Source organism: Macrosteles quadrilineatus, unplaced genomic scaffold (genome assembly GCF_028750875.1).
Source record: "Macrosteles quadrilineatus isolate MER2022 unplaced genomic scaffold, UCM_ALF_1.0 Scaffold_9__3_contigs__length_116548681, whole genome shotgun sequence".
Taxonomy (NCBI): Eukaryota; Metazoa; Arthropoda; class Insecta; order Hemiptera; family Cicadellidae; genus Macrosteles; species Macrosteles quadrilineatus.
In genome coordinates, this window is record NW_026542602.1 from 13,456,825 (window position 1) to 13,479,587 (window position 22,763).

At 34.4% G+C, this 22,763-nt stretch overlaps 1 protein-coding gene across 2 annotated transcripts in view; it reads left to right on the forward strand.

Annotated features, from left to right (window-relative positions):
• LOC129003037 (tyrosine-protein kinase CSK-like) overlaps positions 1 to 22,763 on the forward strand; it is a 55,495-nt gene that overhangs the window by 23,267 nt on the left and 9,465 nt on the right. The window contains exons 2-3 of one of the 2 annotated variants that reach the window (XM_054431240.1): positions 6,758 to 6,805; positions 8,187 to 8,213. In XM_054431240.1, coding sequence (XP_054287215.1) covers positions 8,194 to 8,213 — 20 coding nt within the window. In that variant the 5' untranslated portion in view covers positions 6,758 to 6,805; positions 8,187 to 8,193. The remainder of the gene's footprint in view (positions 1 to 6,757; positions 6,806 to 8,186; positions 8,214 to 22,763) is intronic. The other variant, XM_054431241.1, reaches the window with a different exon arrangement.

The window sequence follows — 22,763 nt, forward strand, 5'->3', positions numbered from 1 at the left end:
TTCAATTATAGGCCTACTTTAGGGCTATGCCTCCTTATAAAGCATTTTTGTTTTACTTTAAACTGTCAGATATTGTATTTGTTTATATATAATAGTTTTGCCAGCATATCTGAAAATATGCAAACCAACTGCTGTTCTTCTTATAAGAAGGTTTCAACTGACTACCTACTATAAGATCCCCGTGCGTAGAACGGGCACACAGCTAGTTAAAATAATAAAAGTGGCTGTAGTCAATTTTATGCTGTGACCTCCGCGTAGGCTGCAGCTAGTCCTAAGTTATTGATCACTTGTGCGAGCGCGTAGTGAATGTTTGGACGTGATTCAAGAATTTTGCCACAACATAATCAACTAGATGAGTTGTAGTTGTGAAGTTGAGTGGTAAATAGTTGTCCTATTTAAATGCAAATGCGAATGACTTTTGTTGACAAAGAAACTTAACTGAAATCGCGGCAAATTATTTATAATAGCAGCAATTGTAATTTTTACTTTCTCCCCCTATACCATAGTATATGGAGAAAGTATTGTTTTCGTCAAAATTTTCGAGTTTGAGTTTTGAGTGGATATATTCGTTTTGGGTCCCCCTGGACCCAAAAAAGTGGTTTTCGAAGTGATGTCTGCGTGTGTGTGTGTGTGTGTGTGTGTGTGTGTGTGTGTCTGTGTGTCTGGATGTGTACAGAGCTAGGGACTACACCTGTGGTCCGATTTCGATGAAATTTGGTATGTAGGTTCTAATCTATGGTATCTCCAGGTGTTTTTTTAATTTTTTTGAAATTTTGATTTTTAATGGGGATTTTCCCATAAAAACCCATAAAAAACCGGAAAAATCAAATTTTCTCAAAAATGGCCCGAACGATTTTGATAAAAATTTAGTATGTTGTAGCCCTTTAAATTCTGAACAAAATGGTACAAATTCCATTTCTCTAAAAATTACGGTTCAAAAGTTATGGTAAATTATGTTATTTTCCCATAAAAACCCCGTCAAATAACGAAAAATAGGATTTTAGGAAAAAAATCCTGTTTTAATTTAACATAGTATGTTATGGTCCTTAAAGTTTTGATAGTTTTTGAATTAAAAAAAAATAATTTTTTACGGGAATTTTTCCATAAAACCCCATAAAATAACGGAAAAATAGGATTTTCCCAAAAACGGCCCAAACGATTTTGATAAAAATTTGGTATGTTATAGTCCTTTATTTTCTAAACAAAATGGTAAAATCCCATTTCTGTAAAAATTACGGTTCAAAAGTTATTGTATATTATGTTATTTCCCCATAAAAAACCCCATAAAATAACGGAAAAATCGGATTTTTACAAAACTGGCCCAAAACGATTTTGACAAACATTTTGTATGTAGCCTAGTCCTTTAAATTCTTAACAAGATTATACTAATCCCAATTCCGTATATTTACTCTCACCGCTTACAAAATATGATAAAGGTTGTTGACAAACTTATGGGAGAAAGTATGTGTCAGAATGCTGATACCGTTTATTAAATAAGTTTTCTGATTGTTAAGTAAGAATGCCAAATTCAATTTATTTTGGAAGTGAAATGATCGTACAAACGTAAAGTAAACGTATAAAGATAAACACACGGTTGATAAACAAATCTTCCACAAAAATTGTCGCACAAAAAATTAGGATTTACGATTCATGAAATATTTGTTGGCATTTGTGCAGTTTGTTGTATCACCTTTCACCACTCTCTTTTTGAATCATTGCTCAATTTGTATACTATCAGTTAAAACGACGATATAATAACCGCAATACTTACTTGAAACGTCTATTTATTACAATTGGAGAAATTGCATCATTACAATGGAATAATATATCGTAGCTATTAACTAAATATTGCACAGTACAGTACTACTTCTGAGATTCTCATTCTACAATTTCAAATATAAGACAATTTACGTTTATATATATTTTATAAAAAAAAAATCTAAACAAAATACTATATTGTCAGCTATGTACTTTATGTCAACTATTGTGTTTGTGTGTACACACAAAGTTTGGGGCGGCGTTCTCTGATGATCTCCGTATAATTATATTTTAATCCTCTGTTTAATCTCTAACATGGATTTAATGAGTTCGTTTACGTCCAACAAGAAACAGAAGGCGTCCTCTCGTCAGCACGTTATTTCCACGAGGAAATTACGTGCTGTTCACGAAGTTTTATGTTGACAGATACCTCTAGTCTGTGAAAATATGCGCTACGATATAAAAAATAATAAAAGAGGTGCTTGGTCTTCTAAAAATGTACCTGAGAAACGCAATTTCTCTGGGTGTATCTTCTATTGACGTGTAACAATTACTAAACATTGTTTTGTTGGTTATCAAAAATAACAGTTGTTTAGTTGTCTGCATGGTATCCAGAATCATTTATGCTAAACCATGTTAACGTATTGGAAAATTTACTGATGCTGCGTACCTGTAGTTCAACATCGAATTGCGTCAGACTTTACTGTGCTAATTACATTATATAACGATGAAATTATCTACCAATTGTTAAATTTTAGCCAATTGATAATATTGCACTTATATAATCACTGAGTAATGAACCAACACATATGTATTTTTTGTAAATGTTAATTTTGTGACGAGCTGTATCTAAAAATAGACATAATGTTAGTTTGGTTATTTAGGACAACGATATTATTTTCATCAGTCATTTCACAATTGAGATTCATTATATTAAAATTAAATTCCCATTTCGTTATTCGTCATCCCCATTAATGCTCGTCAAGGTTTTCTCAAATTACTACAGCGGTTGATAAATTATAACTCTCTTTTTATAACTTTCAATTTATATTTTAAAATAGCTTGACTTGTATTTACATTGAGTTACAAAGGAATTAAAGATGAACGAATCCATGGTGCTTTGTGTGCAAGAGCGTTATAGCACAGACAATATAATACTTTAATGGTTATAGTTTAGAATTTACACTTCCCACTTGTAAGCTGTCTCTCCGTACCTGTTGGCCCAGTTATTGTTTATTGCTCTGTTTTGGCGTCGGACCAAAGACAGGCTGTGTTATTGAATTACAAACTTCTTCCACTATAAACACTAGTACAGTTTTGCTGTTTTGTACCCAAGTAGCATCTAAATTCAAATATTACATACATTTGAAATGAGTGTAAACGTTAACTGCACTTTCAACTCTTTCTCATTGAATTTTTTTACTATATGGAATTCCATCTAAGCACATCAGTTTTATATTTAAAGTTCACTGTTGATGTGCTTATTTTATTCTTTAGAAAAGGTTTAACTAATCGTACTGCTTACTGCCTAATTACGCTACGGCATTTTCGGGGAAGTCTTCGGGTGCGCGAAGAAGGGTAGTGATTATATGGTCAATGGTAGAAGTGCACTCACTGTAACATAGTTTATAAATTTAAGGGTTATTGCAGACACATATTCTATCGCAGACTAGTAAAACAGAAGATTCGCTAAGTTTCGAGATCCGAAAGTTCCCCGGCAGTGTTAGTTTTGTATGTTCTAGGGTCCTTCTTAAGACGTGACAAGTCGGCATATAGATATATGCCTAGAACATAACTTTTTTAATAACATGGTTCTCTTTTACGATTTCATACTACGAGCATTTTTATAATACTGTATAATATTTCACAGTTAAAATTATTCCAAACCACTAATAAACCACCAAGTAGCCTTAACTAGATATTAATGGTGTTGGGTCATTTACTCATAGATGCACAACGTGAATCAGTTTGCGTACGCCTTGTTTTACGCCGACTATCGTATTATCTGAACTGCCTCATCACTACAGTAATTAATTAGTGCAGGGTGGGGTCACGCCAGGTATAGTATTGCAGGACTTGACGCACGCGCATAACACATTGTTGTACAATCGATGGGTTGACCGTTGCTGCACTTGTCATTCACCAAACATTGTACACTGCAAAGTGCAAGCCCTACACACGGTTGTAGCCGGCCGGCCAGTGTTGCCACACTTGACGATATGCAAGCACGTTTAGGTGTAGAACAGGTAGAATTCTGTGTAACTGTAATCGGATTATTGTTAATTATAAGTTCATAGAGTAGTGATATGCGATTTAAATAAAATATTTGACTCGTTTGATATTATCAGAGGCGCTTTTCTGGAGGCAATGCGTTATATTTGCTTATCCCGTTTTGACCGTTTGACTTGTAAAGTGATGATTTTTCTAAAACCCACATTGAATAATGGTATTATGAAATCCGCATAACTTTTGTAGCGAATTTCCCCTGATCTTTTAAATTGTCGTTCCATAGTGAAAATTTCAAGTTCTAGGAACTAAAGTCAGATGTCAATTACAATTATTATAGCCTATATAAATATCTTTCTTGACAATTACTCTTTTATTTCTTGATTTAAACGCCAACCATATTTTTTTCAGTTTTTGTGTTTAGAGAAAACGGTTAGTGGGACATGATAAAAATACAAATTTTCGTTCACTATTCAAAACGTAGTCAAGCACAAAGATGAACCAACGATTGCTTAAATCGCACATACTTGTGTTATTTATTTTTATATTACTTATGTAGAAAAAATTGAATATTTCTATAACTTGTACCAGTAACGCTAACACCACAATTAAACTATCTGTACCACAAGACGTTTTAACGATTGATTATAATTAAACGAGAGATAATTGTTCACATTACGGCTATTAACATTGTGGTACGAATGAGGAAAATTATAAAATTGTTCATTATTATTTGTGACGATGACACAGCGATTTGATGGCACAACACAACAGTGATTGTACATCTGGCAACACACGGCGGGTTAACCCCCAGCGTGGAACCCTGGGGTACCGCAAAAACTGTTGTTCTTGTACAGATTGCGTATCTTATCGCGCAACACGCGCAATGACGCATTTGATGAATCATAGATCGATGTTTACGTTGTGATAGTGAGTGTGCTTTTAAGGTTGCGATATTGAACTTGAGGCTTTACCTTAAATGGTTCTGATAGGGTTCGGTGGATGAAATCATCTTTCATGTTTCAACCTCTACTCTACCACTGAAATAGTATGTCGCGTGAGTATAAATAAGTATAAATTATACTCCACAGCACAGAAAACATATTAGTATGTTTTCTGTGTCCACAGTCAATACGGATACTAGATACGATAGCTAAGATACTTGATGGGTTTGGCGTGGTTGGTTCTAACTTCTTTTTATTTCGAATACGATTCAGTATAAGTACATAATGTTATTTTATGCTACACTACACTTGGTCGTAGATAGCGTTTCTGCTTGATCTTAAGATAAACCAGTAAATCTTACGCAGCATTTTTTTGGTATTTTTGAAAATAAACTTAGTAAAAAGTCATTAGGTATATTGTATTTGAAAGAAATGCACTGGTTTGTTGTTAGTTTCAGTCGAGCGTGCAGGCGAGGAAGTTACCGTATTTTGCAGCTTTTAATGACAAAGGAAAGTGTAGGGGAACTATCATCTCGTGGGAGTCAATTATAATTAGTAACGGATGAACAGCGCTGCCAACCTGGTACTTATACCGTGTGAGAGACCCCCCTCCCCTCCACCTAGCCAAGGTGTACTGAATGCAATTTAGTTCCACGTAGTACTTAGTGTTGTAACGGTTTGTTGATTCATATACACAAATCCTTTCAGAATACGATCTAGAATTATTGGCTACCTTACCATTTAGTCATACTCGACTCCGCCTATTATGCTCATCGCTGTATTGGTTTACAATAGACCTATTGCAAATTAGGGTAGAATTAAAAAAAAATATATATTTCATACCGGTTTAACAGGAATGGCCCTGGTGTTGAAATTAGTAAATGAGCCCAAATCTTGACACAAAAATACAAATCTCACCACTCTTGCTCCTTTTCCTACCTTGTTTTTTCATCACACTATCTTGTTTTAGTAGCCTAGTGGTAGTAAGTAGTGTGTTCGCATTCAATTCGGCCTTAAGGGTGCTAGTTCAATCCTAAGTGGCGTATGGACCCAGCTGTCATTTTGTCTTCGCTATAATTGACGCTATCTTAACAAAAGGTCGTCGAAAGATAGAAAAAAGGGAATAGTTGGGACTGTAATGCAGGTGTTAAATTATTAATCACCTGAAAATCTACTACAACTACATAAACATCATCACAATTTTCACCCTGCATAAACTCAATATCCCTTTTTTAGCGATTTTTCCTTTAGGGAAGTAACTATTACCGTAGGTTGCATGGTAAGACCTAGGCCCGGGACCGATTTACTATTTCATTTTGATGTCCCCAAAGGCCAAAAACACCATTCGATCAAATTTATAAATTCCCATGTTATTCTTATAGAAAATATTGTAAAATGTTGTAGGCCTAGTTTGCTTGTTTATGGATATATTTTGATCAAACTTGGTAAACTTATTTAATTTATACATACTAAGTTAATAATATTTTACAAAAAAACACACTTTTAACCCTCACTGTAGCAGCAAGCCTAGGTACTTATAAAACTTAATGTTGATTAAATACATTTAATTGAAAATCAATTCAGGAAAATGGAAATTCGCTTAGCCGGCAGGTTTACTGCGGCGGGGTATTATTTTTCACCACTATAGGTACAGATTAAAGACACACGACTCCCACTTCGACTGAGTGTTATAAAAGAATGACCTAAATCTAAATCTATAACCGTGGTAGACCATAAAATGTCTTGGGAATTGTGAACCATGTTTCAACTTATCCCACTTTATCACTGATTGTTGTGCAATGACCCCTAACTCCCATGTTATGTTACAGGTGAGGGGCTGAGTCACGTGGTTTATCCCCCAGTGCACCCTGCTGCAGGTAAGATATTTTGAAACATTGTTTTGTTAATTACTCTAAACGTGCTTACGGAATGAACTTTGTGTTACTAGGCCATTTAATGCTAGACTTTGATATAAGATCAAACCTGTCTTGTTCGGAGTGATAGAGACTCTTTCTCTCTTGGAGGATGCTCCGTTTTTGATCCGATGTGTTATTTGGCATTTTATTCAAACTCTTAATATACTCCATACACTCCTCCAACCCAGCTCCAATCTGCGTTTTGGTTCTGCTCAGTCCTACCATTGAATTGTGGATACTAAGTAGACATCCAGCGGGGCAGTTATGGGCCTCTCAAATTGTGTTACAGTCTAAAAATTATCCTTTCTCCCTTGATTTTTTGTTGCTGTGATCAAATTAATGGTGTTACATACACGATGATGTACAATAACTTCTCCTTTACGTTGGCTTGGTTGAAAGGGGTGCGTGTAGCATAAATTTAGTAATTCTCATCTCAGCTCTCTGTCGAGTACTCAAAGGTTCTACGCATTGTAGGGTGGGGGGAGGGCGAAGTCTTCACCAACAGACATCTCTTAACTCTTCTCTGACGGAATGAGGAAGCGTTTACTTATCACAGTTAACATTATGTCCCCAAATTGTCCAATCTGGCTGCTCAGCTCATCCTGACACATTTGTCTCGTCGCTCGAGGTCGAAGGGTAGTCCATTTCCGCTTCCGGTTTCACGTCATTATCGTTTGTCTGTTAACCTTGTCACCGCTGCGCTTATGCTCATGGAAGCGAAGCAAAAAGTCCCTTGTCTGTGGTGAAAATGAATATTAAAAAAAACTCTTTTATCTCTAATAGTATTGCTAATATTGACTTCGATGACGAATTTGTCCCCCTCAGACCCCTTTTACTGGTAATTGGTGTAAAACCAAGCACCCATTCCCAAGCAAGTTAACATCAAAACTGTCCGTCCGCGGCGGTTCTTTATTTTGCATCTATTCACGCAACGTCCGTGACTCGGCTGATGTTGTTTATTAGTTATTCATGCTGTAAACAACGTACGAGTCACATTACACCTTGCCAACATTAACATTCAACAATCTGTGTTGCTGTAAGGTTCGTGGTCTTTAGATACACACACCGATTGTCATTTAAACAATTCTGTGTTTGGTAACCCGTTTTGGTAACGAAGCTGATACAATAAGCAATCATAACATCAACAGTCGGACAGTACACTGTTAACACAATGAACGAATGTTGAGTTTAGACAGTTAAGAATTTTCTTTTTTAATTATAATTTAGCAGTTAATAGAAATATTCACTGATCCTTGTAAAAGACATTGGTTATCGTTATCCGAAGATTTTATAGTTTGCTTAATTGCTTGTAGACTAATTTTAATTTTATTGTTTTACGCAGCGTGGCCATGCCGGGTGAAAAGATGATGTGAGTGTTTTTACTAACCTTTTACTTGTTTCACCCCTCCCCTTTGCACGAACGAGTTTGCTTTGTGTAGTTGTATTGTTAATTTTGTTATGTTGTCGTATTATTTCGTTATTTTTTTGTAGTTTTTTTGTTTTTGTGTGGCAATTAAATATATTATTCTTTATAACCTGTGATAATCCAACATGTCTTTATAGTGCTGTACTGCCGTACTAAGCACAAAGGGGGTATCTGCACCTGAGCTGATTTTGAGAAAAAGAGGTTCCAATTCTAAACCTCTTAATTTCGGTAACCATGGGCCTAGGATCAATATTGCCATATTTACTGAATTTGTAATTTTTTCCTTTGTCTAAAAATACTACATTTACTTCAAAATGCCTATTTAACACATTTTTATGGCAGATACGGCTAATTGGAACAATTAACTAATCCTAAAATACTAAGTTATATAGCCGTATGTACAACTTACTAAGCTGATTAAGTAGTATCTGCGGCAGTTACGGCTAAATTACATTAGTAGCACACACTTACAACTAGGAATGCTTAGTAATGTATGTAGCACTATCTACTCATCTATATATATAAAAGGCAAAGCCCTCACTGACTCACTCACTCACTCACTCATCACTAATTCTCTTACTTCCCATTTACCTAGGAGGCTGAAATTTGGTACACTGATTCTTTAGGCATTAAATAGGAAAACTAAGCTGTTTTTATTCTGATCGGACTCTCGGGCTCCGCCCCAGTGGCTCTGGAGTCTCCCATTATACCTTATGAGTACTCATATTTAAATGGAATTAATGAATCTTAACAGCTGTTTCAATTAAACAAGTTGGTTCTGTTCTATGATGTTCAATAGCATTAAAGTTACAAGGATTACCAACAGGGTGCAGCACTATTATTTCTTTTAAATTTATGACAACAGCTAATTTGCAACCAAAAGGTGAGTGAGCGTAGCAAACGAACTTCAACCTGAAGCGAGTTAGCGTAGCGAACGAGCTAATCTGAAGGCAAGTGAGCGCAGCGAACGAGCTCCAACCTAAAAGTGAGTGAGCATAGCGAACGAACTTCAACCAGGACGTGATTGAGCCATGCGAACGAGCTCACTTATAAAGTTAAACGGGGCAAAGCCCGCAGGTACAGCTAGTCTATATATAAAGCCAAAAGTACCCATGAACTTTTAAGAAAACTACAAGTCACACCCCCATAAACCATATACTTAAAATGTTCGTCATGACGAGAAACCTTGCGCTAAATTATCCATTATTTCATAAATTTCATAAGGTCGTAATCGCTTTCCAAAGGGAACTTTCCATTTACCTAATGTTAAAAATACCTCAGCTGTTATTATTTGTTTGTATTAACATTACACTGAATTCTGTTATGTTTATTTCAGCTTTAAACTTAACCAATCAATAGTTTTATTAATACTTCTATAGTAAAACCGGGGAGCCCGTGGAGCTAGTAAAATTATAATTTGCCAAGTCCTGATCATAATACTAAAATTAAAAGTGTCTAGATAATTTGACCTGATCATTAGAATTATTTCAGGAACAATTAATAGCCTAGGAATAGTAACCAGCTGATAAAAACCTGAATTTATTTACAGATAATAGTAAACATTTTTGCACAAAAAACTTCTATTAGGCTAAATTATTCTGCAAACAAGGAAAGTTCCCTCTTAAAAACACTTATTATAAAGCTTAGAAGTAAAAAACAGTCATAAATCAAATCAACTTATTAACAAATTGATGACCGGCTTAAAAATGAAACAAATGTAATTAATACCGGTAATTGTCATGGTTTTTCATTGCACTAAAAAAACCTCAAAAGCAAATATTGTCTGTATTAATTATCAGATTTTTCTGAGATCACTGGGATATTTTCCCAAAATGAGAAACGGCTTTGCGGAACAATACCCTTTTTGGAATGTAATAGATTCTTCAATATTGCATTTTTTCTTGATGTCGATATTCCGACAGGAGTTTTATAGTTAGAGGGTAGTTTTAGTCCAGTTTTCAAACTCAGTGGGGTGAGAAAATGTAATTCTTTCCACTCTTCATCGTCATAGGAGGTTTTGTAGAGGAGATAGAAAATGCCTCTCCTTGCTTGTACCTGAACCACATCTCGTAGATATGGACGGCTACCTAATGATAAACAAATATTTCAGGAAACGTACAGACATATTACAGGAATATTTATAAAAGAGTAAGCAAAACTGTTAATGTTACCGATTACTTATAACTATAAAAAGCAGCAGTAGCATAGTACCGGTAGTTGTAAAGTTAAAAAGAGTAGGTACCTAGCCTGTATGATAAATTTTAATTAGGCATTGCCTGAAAGTGCTTTATATTTAACTACAAAAAAATTAATTTAAATAGCGTAATGATTTTTTTAAAATTTAAATTACAAATAAATCTTTTTCATTGCAATTGGTTCAATTAAAGGTGCTTCTTATACTGAAGTGTTTAGATAATCTTGTTGCCTGTCTCGTCTTTCTTTTCCTTTTCGTTTTCTGCATGATCATCTAATTTTGTTAGTTACTAGAACAAACAATTCTTGCAAACATGTGAGAATGTTGCCAACATACTAAAGCAAAAAGGTGGCAACTGCTACTTTACTAAGATATAAAAGTGGTATGTACGTATTAATAAGGGAATAAGTCGTATCTACAGCAGATGCGACTTTTATTGCTTAGTGAATGTCACTTACAGCTAAAATCCCCTAGTAAAACATGTCATTCGTGCAGATACGACTAACTAAAAAATACTTTTTTAAAGGAAATTATTTGTTGTTACGGCTAAAATACCTTAGTAACTGATAGGTAAAATCAAGCTGTTTTAGTAGGTATCAATATCTCAATATAGCCAAAAATTGCAGATACCCCCTTTGTGCTTAGCACGGCAGTGTACTTGTATATTTACTGCTGGCTGAACTTAATAACCTAGTTATTTTCCCTTTTAAATCTCTTTATTAACATGTTTATTTGATGTAAGCATTTAATGTGACCACTTAAATGATCATTTAACAAAAGTGTTTGCAACAATCTTTTGACAAAATTAGACTGTCATGCTGTATAAGCACTTAGATTTTAATATTTACTTGGACATTTCGAATGGTGATTTTATACTGCAGTTACTCAGTTACTGTGTAGCCATAATGTATGTAATGTCAAGCGTACGTGCGTTGAAGCATATTGCCCTCGATGACCATCTATGACTAGTAGTCTAATAACGCATTATTAATAGTAATTACAGTAATGGTTTATGACGTATTTGAGGCAGTTTTATATTTCTTTGTCAGTTAATGGTGTCTGTCCGTATTTGCGTTTGAAATTTGTCATCAGACCAGTCGATGAGTTGTGACATAAGGTTATACATACCGTAGAAATATACGGTCTTAGACTAGAGCCGAATGCAACTATTCAAAGTGCTTAGGAAATTGTAAGTTTTATATTTCTCATCGTATTAAGTTACAAGATGCTTTTTGTAATAACTGTTCTTGTTTTCCTATTAGTTGTAGGCCTACACATTGCATGCTATGTTATGTGTTTACGTGTTTGCCGTTGTAGCTTGTAGCACAGAAAACATATTACTATAACCGTAGTATCTTTTCTGTGCTTGTAGTCGCGTGTAGTATTGTATAATATTAATTACAGTATTTCTGCCTTACTAGTTCTATTATTATCTTGGAGGGTGACTTTCACTCTGCTAGGAATGTGCCACGGTCGCGACGTTGTTGATAACATCTCAGAAGAGTCCTGTGGTCCCAGAATATAGAAATATATGAATCCCCGCGGTGAATTCATGTTAGACAATAAATTGTTTATGTTTTTATGCCTATTTTTGCACACAGTTTGTTTACAAATATATTCACACGGCGCTTATTACTTGGCATTCTTATTATTCGGACACGATGCAAGTGTTGTACTTAGTATTTTGGGTCTAAAACCCTCTTGTTAAAACTGTATTTTGTATCTGCGGCGCACAGTTTTTAACCACCGAATATCGCGAGGTAATATTTTGTTATCTCTATTCACCAAACTCATCTGTTCGAGGAATTGTTTGGTTTGCCCCGTGGTTCATATCCACTAAATCAACAAAGGTCTAAAATACCGCAGATCCATTGTGTGAGTTCGGTCCATGTTCTATTTTCTGCCAGCGCCGCGGCCCGCGACGCCCCGTGTACCGGCCAGCGTCGTCCGTGGTGTGGTAGTGCACAGTAGTGATGTACCCACACCACAATGGCGGCATTCCGTCACGGTGACTAGACTCGTTTCCGGTTTCCTGTCTCACAACAGTACCGGGATTTGGCCCTTATTCAACAAATTGGGAATAACAGCACCACTGTGTCGTTTGTGTTTGAAGATTGAAACAATTCCAACATTTTGATTGCAGTTAAAAAGACTTCAACGTTTGTAATTAGGTCGAACATATTATTATTACTTAAATTAATGTTTGCTCAGTATTTGTAGTTTTGACATGCTTTAAAAGGAAGGTCTTAAAAATTACAATTTTTGCCTATCTAACCTTGGGCTTAGGCACATAAGACACTCATAACAGGGCCTGGAACTTGCTAGGGTTAAGTTAGTAGAGATCTTTTTCTTATCTATATTGATGACCATAAGTGAGCTTTTAATTAATTGTGAATTGTCTTTTTTTGGATGCAAAATAAAATCCTATAGCAAAATAAGTCCTTAAATTTTCCAAACAAATTATGAAGTTTGAAAACTTAAATTAATGTAGGCTGTTTTGGAGGAAATAAATATTTACCAATCACCCAAAGAAATTTGTATTTGCTTGTGATTACCATAATACAGTACTTAATAAATTGCACTTTTGATCTGGTCTCAGCATTGATAGGTAAGATGAATATAAGTAAACAGAATACAATGAAACACAAATCCTAAGCTTTTAAATAATTGAATCCTGCACAGATTAGCAATAATCTGGTTTTACCTTTTGTAATATAAGCAATACATACTTAATAGACTAGCAAACATTTCACAGTATATTGTGCTGAAAAAGAGCATGCTTGAAGCACATTCTCTGTACTCTACGTTTGATTTTTGTGCACCCTGTAATTGTTTGTTTAGATCCCTGCTTTTACCAAACTAATATAAGAAACTGTTGGTTAAATATTTATCAGTAGGCCTAATTATAAAAACAAAAAAAAACATTATGTAAACAAAATATAAATTACGTGTAGGCCTACAATGTTTTTATATTAAAACTACTTGAAATATCTATATAAAACCTTTACCAAATATCAACATCAACATTTAAATGTTGTTTATCAACTATTAGGTAAACTATCCATACAGTTTAAATAATATGTAAAACAATATTCTTTTTACGTCATTGAACCTTTTTATCTCATAGGAAGTACCAATTAATAGAACAAAATAATTTATGTTTGGTTGAATCATTTAATTGAATAGAAGCATTATCTATTGGAGAAGTCAGACCTAACAAGGATCCGTGTTTAGATTTTAATTGGCCGAGTCTTAAATTGATGCAGTCACATTAAAGCAACAGAGACGCTTGTACTGTGACATCTGTTAGAGAACTCTAGCTTGTGTTGCAACATTAACTGCCAATTATTTACATACTTTAAATCAAATCAAATCATTCTTTTTATTCGTTACTAGCAGAGTACCCGTCCTTCGTACGGGGTTGGCATGTAAGTTTAAATTGCTTATTGCAGTTATACTCAAGCTTTGCGTTTGCAACGGGGGAGGACAAAGTTTGATAAAATTTGCTTCTTTAAATTTACGGTATACTTTGGTATTACACATCTGCCATAGCCATAATGTTCTACCTCTTCACCTAAAAAATAAAGAAAAATAAAGTATTACAAATTTAAAAAATCACAAATTATTCATGACATTAAAAACATAAACATAAAAAATCCTACTTTGACAGTTCTCATTGCGTATCACAGTTGTTTGTTGCTGCTTAGTTCAAATTAGCTGTTTACATAAATGCAAAAAAATATAGTGCTGCACCCTGTTGGTAAATCTTATAACTTTTTAATGCTTTTGTATATCATAGAACCAACTTTTTTAGTTGAAACAGCTGACTAAATTCTTTAATTCCCTTTAAATATGAATACTCATAAGGTTAACATGGGGAACTACAGAGCCACTGGGGCGGAGCCCGATGGGATTTTTGAGATAAGAATATGCCTATATGTTAATCGGGAATGTGAACTATCATCATGCAAAATTTCAGCCCAATCCATCCAGTGGTTTATGCTTGATTGACCTTCAAACACACAAACAAACAAACAACCAAACAAACACACAAACTTTCACATCTTACTAATATTATAAATCTGAAAGTTTGTGAGTTTGTGTGTATGTTTGTGTGTGTGTGTGTGTGTTGCTCAATCACGCATAAACTACTGGACGGATTGGGCTGAAATTTGGCATGATGATAGCTCACATTCCCGATTAACATTAAAGCATACTAGGTGGCGTTCGCAGAGGCATCCACAAAATTGAGCGGAGTCATCAAGGGTTTATATTATATTGTTTTGGTCATACTGCAGTAATACCAGTCGTTTTTAATGCATGCGTTGCGGGTCTAAAGTAGCATTTTTACTCTTTAGGAAGTAAAACAAGTTTTTATCCTCTGTGGAGTAAAACTAGTTTTTATCCTCTATTGAGTAAAAATCAGCTGTTGTCAACTCAGTTGTAAATTTCTATTATAAACGATTGCATGTATCAAAATATGTATCGATTCGTGCTTCGAAATTATTTTAATCTACAGTCTACAGTCTCTTCCAATAGCGTTTTAGCATTGCAGATACATTAATCCATTACCACACTCAACACGCTCACCTATACTACTTCCTTCACCACCCCCTACGCCGTGGGCCTATTTCCCTCTCTTCCCATAGCATTTCAGTATTGCAGATACATTAATGTACTTGCCAAAGACAGTTCCCACACTCTGCACGGCAAGCCTTACTACTTCCTTCACCATTTCCTACGTCATAGACTTGTTTCCTCCCCTTCTAATAGCATTTTTGGATTAAAGATACATCAATCTAACTGCCACAGACGGTTTTCACACTATGCTCATACTTTACTACTTTCTAAGCCTTTTCCTACATCGTGGACCTGTTTTCATCATTTTCCATAGCAATTTAGTATTTTAGAAACGTTAATCTAATTACCACAAACATTCCCCACACTCCGCACTGCTAGCCTTTACTACTTCTTTCACCATTTTCTATGTCGTGGGGATGCTTCCATCCCTCCTCATAGCATTTCAGCATTGCAGATACATTAATCTAACTGCCACAAACGGTTTCCAGTTCCCACACTCCACACTGCTCACCTTACTAATTCCTTCACCACTTCATACGTCTCGGACCTTTTCTCTCCCTTTCCATAGCATTTTAGGATTGCAGATCCCTTAATATAATCGTCATAAACAGTTCCCACACTCCACACTGCTCACCTTACTACTTCCTTCACAACTTCCTACGTGACGGACCTGTTTACCTCCCTTCCCATAGCATTTTAGGGTTGCAGATACCTTGATCTAATCGTCTTAAACAGTTCCCACACTCCGGACAGCTTGCCTTGATTACTTCCTTCACCACTTCCTACATCGTGGACCTGTTTTCCTCCCTTCCCACAGCATTTTATGATTGCAGATACCTTAATCTAATCGTCATAAACAATTCTCACACTCCGGACAGCTCGCCTTGACTACTTCCTCCATCACTTCCTACTTCGCGGGCCCGTTTTCCGCCCTTCCCATAGCATTTTATGATTGCAGATAACTTAATCTAATGGTCATAAACAGTTCCCACACTCCGGACTGCTCGCATTTACCACTTCCTTCACCACTTCCTACGTCACGGAACTGTTTACCTCCCTACCCATAGCATTTTATGATTGCAGATACCTTAATCTAATCGTCATAAACAGTTCCAACACTCCGGACTGCTCGCCTTTACTACTTCCTTCGCCACTTCCTACGCCACGGACCTGTTTCCCTCCCTTTCCATAGCATTTTATGATTGCAGATACCTTAATCTAATCGTCATAAACAGTTCCCACATTCCGGACAGCTCGCCTTGACTACTTCCTTTATCACTTCCTACGTCGCGGACCCGTTTTCCTCCCTTCCCATAGCATTTTATGTTTATTGATACCTTAATCTAATCGTCATGAACAGTTCACACACTCCAGACTGCTCACATTTACTACTTCCTTCACCACTTCCTACGTCACGGACCTGTTTACCTCCCTTCCAATAGCATTTTAGGATTGCAGATACCTTAATCTAATCGTTATAAACAGTTCCCACACTCCGGACAGCTTGTCTTAACTACTACTTCCTTCACCACTTCCTACGTGACGGAACTGTTTCCCTCCCTTCCCATAGCATCATAGGATTGCAAATACCTTAATATAATGGTCATAAGCAGTTCCCACACTTCGGACAGCTTGCTTTGCTTACTTCCTTCATCACTTCCTACGTCGCGGACCCGTTTTCCTCCCTTCCCTTATAATGTTTGGAATGCAGATACCTAAATCTAATCGTCATAAACAGTTTGCAAACTTCTCACCTTTAGTACTTCCTTCACCACTTTCTACGTCACGGACCCGTTTTCCTCCCTTCTCATAGAATTTTAGGAATGCAGATACCTAAATCTAATCGTCATAAACATCTTCTACACTCCAGACTGTTCACCTTTAGTACTTCCTTTCCTACGTCACGGACCTCAAGCTAGTGTCGTCATTTGATTATATTTATGATTTATACCGTTTCTGTTCTAATATCTGTGGAATGATGCTATCAGCTATTTCTTTATCTACTGCATTTAAAAGTCAACAGCTGATCATATGTCTTTGTTTATGTGTCAAATACTGCTTCCATAAGGATTACATTGAAACTTTGAGACCCACTGGGGCGGATTCCTGAGAGTTATTTTTAACGCCATATAGATGTTGGCACTCACTGATATGGTCTTTATCACCATCCAAAATTTGAAAACGATTGATTCGTCTAGGAGGAGTTTGCGTATTACGAAATGCATAAAAGTCGACGTATAAGAGCTTCGCTCGCTCCGCTCAAAAATTCTTATCTCAAAAACCCTTTCGGGCTCCGCCCCAGTGGCTCTGTAGTTCCCCATGTTAATCTTATGATTTTGCATATTTTAAAGTAATTAATGAATCTTAACAGCTGTTACAATTAAACAAGTTGGTTCTGTTCTATGATGTTCAATAACATAAAAGTTACAAGTATTACCAACAGGGTGCAGCACTATTATTTTTTTTATTTATGACAACAGCTACTTTCCAACCAAAAGGTGAGTGAGCGTAGCGAACGAACTTCAACCTGGAGGCGAGTTAGCGTAGCGAACGAGCTAACCTGAAGGCAAGTGAGCGCAGCGAACGAGCTCCAACCTAAAGGTGAGTGAGCGTAGCGAACGAACTTCAACCAGGACGTGAATGAGCCATGCGAATACTTATGAAGTTAAACGGGGCGAAGCCCGCGGGTACAGCTAGTTTATAATATTAGTAAGATATATAAAATAACATATATTGAATAGAGTCAAAAATATACTATAAATACATAATGTAAGTTATACAACAAGGTGCTTAAAATACATTATAAGATTTACTGTCAACAAAATAATCTTTAAAAAGTGGAGAATTTCCGACTGTTGAAATACAACATTATTGCAATCACAATAACATGAACAGTTAATAAAATAAATAAAAAAACATACGTCCATTTTCCGGGCTTAAATAAAAAAGGTATTACTAATCATTGTGAAAATTTAAATTGTTCCCCTAAATTGCTATGAAATTGAAATTCAAATTGTAAGCTACTAATGTTTTTTTTTCTTCTATGGAATCTTTTTCTACGGAGTCTCCTACTTAAAACTCAAGTACTTAAATGATTCTTTAAAAACTATTATTAAAAGGATCTTACTGTTTGAGTGACATGATAGTTTTAAACACCGGTGAATTATATGCCTTTAGGCTATAAAACACACTGAAATCTTAAAACTATTAGCGCCATCCTATTGTCTGAGACTGAGATACTGTACATTATCAAGTGTTTAATAGAGTCTCTCTGCATTGATGAATCATGTCATTATGATGAAATGCTTAGTGATATGATAATTGTGTCATTGTTGCTACTTATTGCAGGCTAGGCTATTTTTCCTACAGGATGATATGTTTACTAAACGTTTTAGGAGAAATAAAAAAAATCTATGACTGTCACAATAATTTGTCTGCAATAGACTAAATGTGAGGCGTATTAAGGAGTTGATTAACAACCACTTAAGAGTACAAAATTATATATCAAATAATGAGTGGATTTACCATGTGGCAGGACTTATTTTACGTTGTAAATCCTATTTAGGCACTATAAATACAATGAATACACAAAAGTTTCTGTATTCATTGATAAATAGTTAAAAATATGGTTGGAATTTTGAGGAAATCAAAGTGTGAACCAACTTCTGTAAATTTAGATACGTTAACGTACGAGTTCAAACTAGGGAATCAAAGAAAAGTTTTGGGTGTTTGCACCCATAACAATCACAGCTTTAACTTCATTTCGCAACAGAATTAATTTAAAAACTATTTGTAGGCCTACCTCTTAAATCCATCTAAAGAAAATTTCGATTGAGCTCCAGTAATTTTTACTGGTTTGTGAGATATAAAATTTGCCGAACATAGTTGGCTTATTATGGTACCTGTGGTGAATATATTAAATGCTGTAGGCATTGTTTCATTTTGAAAATATTTGAAACAATTTGTCAATATAAAATTTGTCTACACAGTACAATTATTTTGTATGACCTTTGTAGTAGCAAACGTTTTGACCCAGTGCTATTTTGATTGAGTATTGAACTTGGGTCAAATCTTCTTTCAATTTTACCTGTTTGGATAAAAAAGTCATGAATAGACCTTGAAATTCGCTGCAGGTTTGCAGCAGCAGGAACATATATAATTTATCTTGCCACACTTTGTATGAGACAATGGAAGAGTGTAAGTCAGTTGGGATGCAGTCCAGACTGATGGCGTGTCAGGCTATCATTGAGTTTAGTCATTACATCAATTAACCTGGCTTACTAATGTGGGAAAACGGAACTACCACAACTACACAACTACCACTCCTATATTCAGGCCAATTTCTAACTTTTTCTCCTCATCATTAGTCAATAATACATGTTGTTATTTTAAACTGTAGAAAGTTGAGTTTTTGTCTATAAATTCGTGTTTGTGTTGTGTTTACTGTGTTTTTGTATAGCCTAGTTGTGATGTGAGAGTTATTATTTGTTTGAAAAACAATTTCTTAAGCTATACACACCTCAAGATTTTCTTTGTAGTATTTATTTTTTAATAAAAGAAAACCTAAAAAATGGTAAAAGTTTAGCAGTGTCAAAATTAAAAGAATTGCTAAGGTTATTCACTTTTTTCAGTTTTGATTGTTTTGAAATATATTACCATACCTACCTTAATAGAGGTGCATGTTTTTATGTGTAGTTTTTAATGACAAAAACTGTTTTGGGTTGTGATGGCAAGAAAAAAATCTTTAATTTTTAAGCTTATAGTACAGTGTAGCTGTTTCTATTAAATAATGCCTATTACATAGTATACATAGTAAGCCTAAAGTAAGTTGTATCTCTTCACAAGTTTGATTGTACTCTATTAGGTGTTAATATTTTGTCAAATAATGTCCCTTCTCTGTTCAGACAAATGCAGTTTTACAGTTTGAGGTATTCATTTAAAAATCAATCTAAGACCTAAAACTATAATTTAAATTTTACAACTGAAGTCAGAATTTCAATAAAGAAACAATTTGGGACTCAATTTGAAACGTAAACAATCTGTCAGGTTGACATATAGCTGCTGTCAAGGACTTTTGGTCATTGTATTTAAATTTCAATGCCACACTACACTACATCGGGCCCCAAACATGTCAGCTTCTATTCTAGTCGTGGAATGTCAGATGATCTACTTGTCTTATTATTTTTTAAATTTTTCCAAACAATATACAATGCTTAATACCATAGAAAGCGGATTATTGTATTTGGACATTTTTTTAACATGTTTAAGTATTATAATCTTGACTGTGAAGTTAACTATTTACACAGATATAAACTAATTAAATATACATTTTTGGAAAAGTAATTATGTACTTAAACTATAAATGATTTTTAATGATAGTAAATCTGAATGTTTTTATTGAAATAAAATAGACACAATCTATACTTCTATACTATTATATAAAAATCTAATGGTGTCTGTATGTGTATTACTAATAGGTGCAAAAACTACTGAACCAACTGGGCTAAAATTTTACAAAAATATAGTTATCATACCAAGGACCATTATAGGAATATTCACATTTCGATACTGACCGTAGGCTTTGCCCTTTTGGCTTTAAAAGTTCTGATGTGAAGATTTTAAAAGTAAATATTGATTGGTCTCCATGGCTTTGATGAGAACACTAACAATGTTTGTTTACATTTGCTTTGACATTTAAATGTAAACAAGAAGAACTGCTAAACTGCATATTTCACAACTTCAGACAGCTGATACAAAGAAATTAAATATAATATTTTCCATAACTATGAGGTAGGTTTATTTTAATCTAAACTTTTATCATGGATTATTTTTTCTAAAACTATGTCAATGATTATATAAAAAAAAGATTCTATAACCGTTGCTGTATCAACTCCTGGTATCAACTCCGGCTCTGCTTTGGATTTTTTTAAAGCGTCTAAGCTATGAAAATAATATTATTTATATGATTTCATGGAAACAGTATGCCAATTACAATGTATAGATGTTTTATATGAATTTGGAGGCTACTTTAAATAAATTCTAACTACTTAAAATGTGTTAGATTAACTTAACATAACTTGCACATAACTAAATTGTACCGTTGATTTTTTTTTTCTAACATCTGTTGTAGCCTATATGTGATATATTTAAGTATCAAATGGTAATACACAATACTCTTATTTTATCTTAACATAGCTCTCGGGCTTTCAGTTCACATTTACTTTATTTGATCAATTTATTATTTGTGTTTTGCCACACCACTGATTAAATTAAACCAAGGAAAATATCATAAAACTAAGCAGTACACTGTGTTCCTTTGTTTCTAAAATCAATGCAATATCTGTTACTATGTTTACTTAATGGTAATATGTAAAGGCAATGGAGATGGAACTGATTAAAAGAACTGGTTTGTATATTAAGTTGTTTGTTGATATTTTTGTAGAGTAGAATCAGAGATGCAGTGAAACATATACTGTATTTTCTGTTACATTTTTTAATCCTTGATGTTTTTATAATCATATTAGTTTTGCCTACTGTCTTTAATGCTAAATTATTTGTTTAAAATTTTTTATAGTACCTATAGATATAGTTTCTTTAATATTTCAAAAAACTGTATTGGTAAGGCACAGCAATATTTCTAAAGTTTATAACAGCTGACTTAGTTTTGCTAATAATTTATTGTGAGTGAAGATACTGAAGATGGAAGGATTTGTGATTTAATATAAAGAAGAGTGAAATTTAAAAAAAGATGTTCATTTAAATTTAATAATTAGTAATAACTTCAAAATTGAAATTTAAAATGTCAATAATAAATAAAAAGATATGTAATTAAGGGAGATGAAATGGTGGTACCCACTACTTACCAGATTTAAAGTCATAACTTAAACGTTTCTATTAAGGCCATAAAAGTTTAATTTCGTTTCTAAAAGTGTTGGCGGATGTGTAACTATTATATGCAACAGATGTAAAGATTAAAATGTTTCTATTTTGTGTCCTCTTCCCGTTGCAAAGCACGGGTACAACAGCTAGTTTCTAATAAATATTATTTTAAAACATTTTTACGAGAATCACAACATTGAGTATTAAACATTTATTTGATTTGGTCTAGCAAATGAATGCTCTTCCTTTAGTAAATCTTTCAAAATAAACGCTGATAACGAAGTGACATAATTTTGCATCATCATAACTTGATAAGCAAGTGAACCTTTGCAAATAAATGACTCCTGATCCGTTGATTGTCTTCAAACAAAGAAGGGTCCCTTCCTGATTGGAATTAGGTTATATGTAGTTTGCGATTCATTTACTTGAAACTATGTAACATGATTTGTAAGAAACCTTTATGAAAACGTTTATCGTACTATCCTCTTATTACATCATGAATTTTGCTGAGTACAATACCGGTAGCAAGTTTGTATACAATACTACTTACAAATTGAATCTGTACTGGGGTTTTACTAGACTATATTTTAAGAGAAGTTTTTCTGTCATTTTGATTTGAGGCTCCGACACACAAACTGTTGAATTCTTTTTGATGAGTGCTGATCAGGTTTACCATAATTTAGGCTATGTTTGTTATTTTTAACTTGGCAACTCTTCATCCACATACCCACACATTTATTATATCAAATAAAGCAGGGGTTTGAGTCATTTTGAGAAAAAAATAAATGGTTCTGTAAAAGGTAAAGGCCGAAGTGGAATTTAAACTAAACATGTTCCTG